Here is a 6100-nt window from a genome sequence, read left to right as displayed (position 1 = left end):
TTTTTCATTTGGATTTAATGGTGGGTGAACACGCACATAGAGGAATATGTGGAGGAGGTGTTAAAAAAGGGTTACATCCCTCCCTCGACGTACTGTCAAATATTTATACTAATTAAATTACCCACAAAGGGCACAAAGTTTAGTTTGTTTGTTTTAAAAAGAATGGCCAGAGATGTGGATACCAATATACAAAACCACAAGGCCTCTATATTCCAAAATAGTCTAAAAACGTGTGACTCATCAGCTATTGTGAGAAGGTTCACAGATGGATGCGGTAAGGGAACATTATTTCCCAAAAATATTTGTTAGTTTTTATGTGTTCCAAGAAGTGCACACAGTAACATACTTTGCATTTATTTTACAGTGTTTTATGATGTTGCTTGATATGATGTGACATGGAAAATGTAATGTTACATGTGTTTGCTCAAGAGACAAAAAGCATAAAAATGCAAATATACATCTGTAATTTAGACATGTTATTTTTCAGTAAGACCTAGATGTTGTTTTTCCCATAATATTTTGCTTTGTATTTTGTTCAGGTTTAAGCAGGATTATATAACATTTAGGTGCAAATATGCAGAATAGTAAACCAAAGCTTGAGGCTAAAATAGCAAATATCTCCACAGCCACAGTAAATTTTCCAGGAGAACTGACATAAGCTGGAATAAATGTTATCCATACAGCACAGAATATCAGCATACTGAATGTAATGAATTTGGCTTCATTAAAGTTATCAGGCAGCTTGCGTGCCAGAAAAGACAGAATAAAGCACAAGGCAGCAAGTAGGCCGATATAACCCAGCACAGCCCAGAAACCTATAGTAGAACCCAAATTGCACTCAAGAATTATCTTTTCCTTGTAATATTTCATATTTTTGTAGGGAAAAGGAGGTGATATTGTTAACCAAAGCACACATATAAGGACCTGTATAAGTGTAAAGATAAGAACACTGAGTCGTTGTTGTGCAGGCCCAAACCATTTCATGACATTTCTTCCTGGAAGTGTAGCCTTGAAGGCCATTAACACTACTACTGTTTTTCCCAGAACACAGGAAATACAGAGGACAAAAGTGATCCCAAATGCTGTGTGACGCAACATACAGGACAACTCAGTAGGCCGTCCAATAAAAGTCAGTGAACAGAGGAAACAAAGAGTCAACGAGAAGAGCAGCAGAAAGCTCAGCTCTGAGTTGTTGGCTTTAATAATAGGGGTGTCCTTCTTGCTATAAAATAGAATGGCCACAAGCACAGTTATTCCTATTCCAAAGAGTGAGAAAAAGACAAGCACTATACCCATAACTTCTGTGAATGACAGAAACTCTAAATTCTTTAACACACAATTATTTTTCTCAGCATTAGACCAGTATTCCCCAGGACACTGCTTGCAGTTAATTGAATCTGTAAATGAAGATGTAATCACTAGTTAGAGACAGAAGAAAAATATTTTCTTTAACAGTATGAGCAACTAACCATTTCTCTTAAGAAATTTAAGATGGACTGAAGATTACCTGTCTCATTACTGATTTCTCCTTCTGCACATGGAATACAGTCATAACAGCAGACAGGTCTTCCTTTTTGGACAGCCTTCCTAGTGCCTGGAGGGCAACTCTCACTGCACACAGAGCTTGGCTTCTGCATGTAAAAAAAATAAAATAAATACATATCAGAATCAAAGGGTATATTACAGAAATATCTTAAATTTAAAACCATATCTGTTAGGTAACCATGGTGATTTAAATTAGGACTTCATTTAGGACAAATCCATTACAGAACAAAATTTCATACAAGCATTATCTTATCTTAACTACAGAATTGTGTATTGCAGAAGTATCTTAACCTAACTAAAGTCTTAACTTTAGGATAACCCTGCTGGATAACTTCAAACCTTTTTAATTCCAACTGCAAAAAACACATTACATTTGCCCTTTTCATGAATGAGATTTATTGTGGCGTAACAGCGGTCCAGTGTATTACTGTCTCTGGTAGGACATGTAATGTGCTGTCTGTATTTTGGCAATTCGAGGGAGAGATTTACTGTAATAAAGTCTCCAAGAATGATTATAACATGGTCTGGGTGTTTCGCTCCATGTCTGTGATGTGATCAGCCAGCTGTTGCAGCACTGCACTCATACACGCTTGCAGAGAATTGTAAACACTAACCAGAATGAACAAGGAAAACTCCAGCGTTGAATAGAAAGGCTTACGGTTAATGAAGAGGTCTTCTATATCAGGACAGCACAACTTCTTCAACATTGTTACATCAGTACCCAACTTTCATTGATGTAAAATCATGTCCTATTGCCTCATAATATCCATGCAGATTTAATTTTGCAATCCATTCTGAGTAGCTGGAAGTAGGAGCTTGACTAGTGCACCGGCTCACTTCCCACGTTTGCGAGTCTTGGAGAACTTGAGCAGTGCCACTACGCTTCCAACTATAATGACCAGCAAAACGTCCAGAAAATTGAAAACCATTAAAAGACTGGGTGAGGTGTACTGCTGAATGTTCAGCAGTTCGTCCCTGGTTAAACTGATTGTATAGGAATAACTAAAGACCGTCAATAATAATGATTATTAATACTGATATTGCCACAGTATGATAATTTTCATGCTGGTACAGTATCCACATTCAAACTGGTGATCCCAGCATTACTGTTGGTTGGTGCTAGGTGGTGTAAATAATGTAATGCAAAGTAGTTTGATTCTAAACTTGAATTGTATGTGTATTTTAACTAAAAATGTCAAATGAATAAAAAAAATTAAAAAAAAGATTTTACATGAAAAAAGAATTTCCAGAAAATGTACATAAATAATTTTTTCAACCAAACAATATTCAACAAAAACATAAAGGACACGTGCAGTGGAGTGTCAGAGTAATGTACGAGTGTCAGATTAGAGTAAATTTGTGGATTTTGTAGATCAATGAATGGCCCTGCCCCAAATGGCACATTTCATGTGTACTTTGGACTACTCATGTGACTTTGAGACAATGGTCACTGTATGCTCACATTTGTTAAGTCCACAGGACTGCAGGGTATCCTATATTTCATTTTGCTCAAAGAGGAATTACACATTTCCAACTGCACATGTGTCCTCTACTTGAATTTGAAACGAATGTGCATCTAAAAAAAAACAAACAAAAAAACATTGGGCACAGTTAATACAAAAAGTATAAAAAGTACTGTAAACACGAAAGGTGTCAATATTCCAGGAAAAACTTGACACATACCAATGACTATACATTATTTAAGACTATTCTATTTGTTTGGATATTGATATAGGAACTGTTGTTGTAAAGTATGTTTCATTCATAATGTTCCTTAAACCAGTGTACAATTTCATACTGGTATTGTCCTTCATTTTGTGTCATGACATCATAAAATGTAGTCTTGTAAGGACTCTGTTTATCCCTATTTATAACAAATTAATGCAAAATCTGTTTTCCAAACAATTCAGAAACACTCTTCAAAAAGGTAATACATAGACTTACCATGAACAAATACAAATACATACACATTTGCGTTATGAACAAACACAAATGAACAATGTACAAAAGTACATTCATCTATTAACATAGATAAATAAATCTAATGCCTTAGCTAATATTAATTAATTAATCATTATAGTAAAGTGTTGACTTTCAGAGGTGTGACTCGTAGCTAATGGCACATTAGATGCTTTCAAACCAAATGACAGTATTCAAAACATAAATGTTTTGTGTGGTGGAAAATGTTCTGTCCTAAACTAATTATGTGTTATTCATGCCTTTCACGAAGGTCAATACATGTATTTACACTTTACTTTTTAATATGGTGATTTAAAACAGTTTATAGGCGTTTACCTTCAGCTGGCCTCCAGCCCAAATTATATTTTTAGTATTAAGCACTAAGCGTTGGAGAGGGGGAAGTGAGGCATCATAGTATCCCACTGATTTAAACTGGAATAATCCATCAGAGTCTTGCTGCCAGTTCACAACTTCATATTGGGCTACTGCACCACCAGTGCTGTCAAACCACACATGATCTCCCATCTTTATGGTGAAATTTACATTTTTCAGAGCATCAACCACCTAGCAAAAAAATAAAAATAAAATTATATATATATGTATATGTATATGTGTGTGTGTGTGTATTTGATATTATCACTGAGGCATTTAAAATGTGCAACAAAACTACTGCTCACTCTTTTTCTTCCTTTCTTTTATCTTACCTCCTGTGGTTGTATTGCCAGGCTTTTCTCACAACCTTCTTGTTCTTTGCACTTGAGTAGACTGTGTAGTGAATGAGCTACAGCATGAACTGCTTTGTAGACATTGCTTGCGTATCTTTGTTCAGCTACATCTTCATTGTAGTTTTTTAACACAAGTAGATCCTCATATCTGTTGCATATTAATGCATATTGAGAAGAATTCATCTCACTCTGTGAGCATGGAAAAGCTGTATCCCAGAATTCGTTTATAACATAATCTGCAAACCCTTCAATATTATTTTTTCTCACTGCAAATCCAAGTGACCCTCCCAGTGAATTAAAACTATTTGGAGTGATGTAATTCTTTGTAGTTATCCATGACTCCACACCAATCATTTGAAATCCTGCAATATTCTGAATACTTAACTGATCAATAAGTAAGCCCATCTCAACAAATGAAACAAATGCAACAATCACTTTTGCTGTGCCTTTTTTAATTGTGTCTACCACTTTTTTTAGTTTTTCTGACTCTGTGCGGTAGAATTTCACAGAGTACTCAATGCAAATCCCCTCCTCCTGGGCTATTTTAAGAAATACAGCCATTCCATTGTTTCCATAATCATTGTCACTGTTCACAGCTCCCACCCAGGACCATCCAAAGTGCTTGACTATGTATGCAAGTGCTCTACTCTGGTGGTAATCACTAGCAATAGTCCTGAAGAAAGAGGGGTAATCTTTCCTATTACTGAGACATTCACACGTAGCTGAGGGACTTATCTGAAAAAGAAAGCACAGGAAACAATGATACAGTCATATGGTAATTGTCAAAGAGTTTGTATTACTGCTCCTTACCACTGGAATTTCAAAAGGTCCTGTAGTTCTGGACAGAATCACTGTGGCAGAAGATTCTGACTCTCCTATGATAGCATGTAAAGGAGGCCGTCCATTGCATCTGTCTCCTGGTCCAAAATCCTGACCATTCATCACTCCAATAGTTGCACTCATTGTAGACAATCTTGATCCACAAGTATCATATATTCGATATCCAATAGAAACATTTGGAAGCAAACTTTCACTTCTGTTAATTTCCTCAATTGCGAAGATCATGATTTGCGCAAGACGAAAATCTCTCAGATTCACACTGTTAAATTAAACATTAAATTAATAGGCTACACTAAATTATTAAAATACATAAGGTGAAGAAATAAAGGAAAATTCTTTATTTTTACATATGGTTCAAACTCAAAACACAATAAAATGAGATGTTATTGGTAGTTTGCAATTGAAAATGAGTTTCTAGATGCTGCTTCTAGATATCTTAATAATAATAATAATATTAATAACAATTATAATTTAAAAACAGTTTGTATTAAAATGATTGTCAACTCTGATGTTTATTAAAACATCATTGTAACAAACCTTGAGCATAACAGATGTTGAGGTTTTTGTATAAACTCAAAAGAAGGTAATGTTTCCTTTCTGTGGATTGCAAAAATCCCTCCAATAGTTACATCTCCATCCTTGGAAAGCAGCGGGTATTTAGGGTCTCCCATTGTTTGACAAGGAGTGTTTTCTGCCTTTGTATGAAGCTGATGGAAAAGGAGGAGTGTGTATAGAAAGACAATCATCTCAGCGACAGAGCTCTACAGCAAGTACCAAATGCAAATTGTCTGATACAGCACTCTTATAGACATAACTGACATGGTTGAATGATTGAGAACATAGACAATGATTATTTGACCAGATTAGAGATAATTTGTCCCCTTGGAATTATAAGGTTCTATCTGACATTTTTGTCAAAATTGAGTTATTCACATATTATTATTCTGTGACAACCTATTTACATTATGTGAATTTTTTTTTTTTTTTTTTTTCAAGTTTTGTACATTTCAGGACTTCTTCATTGACCAATC

General features: G+C 35.2%; 1 protein-coding gene across 1 annotated transcript; it reads right to left on the bottom strand.

The window, feature by feature from the left end:
* Positions 1–483: 483 nt before the first annotated feature.
* Positions 484–5815, bottom strand: LOC131524700 (extracellular calcium-sensing receptor-like). Its single transcript, XM_058751967.1, has 6 exons — positions 5607–5815; positions 5040–5328; positions 4209–4964; positions 3841–4068; positions 1508–1631; positions 484–1397 (listed from the first exon to the last, which is right to left on the bottom strand). Exons 1-6 carry the CDS (start codon positions 5813–5815, stop codon positions 484–486), a joined length of 2520 nt encoding a protein of 839 aa, XP_058607950.1.
* Between the last annotated feature and the right edge of the window lie 285 nt (positions 5816–6100).

The sequence above is a fragment of the Onychostoma macrolepis genome, chromosome 18 (genome assembly GCF_012432095.1).
Source record: "Onychostoma macrolepis isolate SWU-2019 chromosome 18, ASM1243209v1, whole genome shotgun sequence".
NCBI classification, from domain to species: Eukaryota; Metazoa; Chordata; class Actinopteri; order Cypriniformes; family Cyprinidae; genus Onychostoma; species Onychostoma macrolepis.
This window is presented reverse-complemented; position numbering and strand designations above follow the sequence as displayed.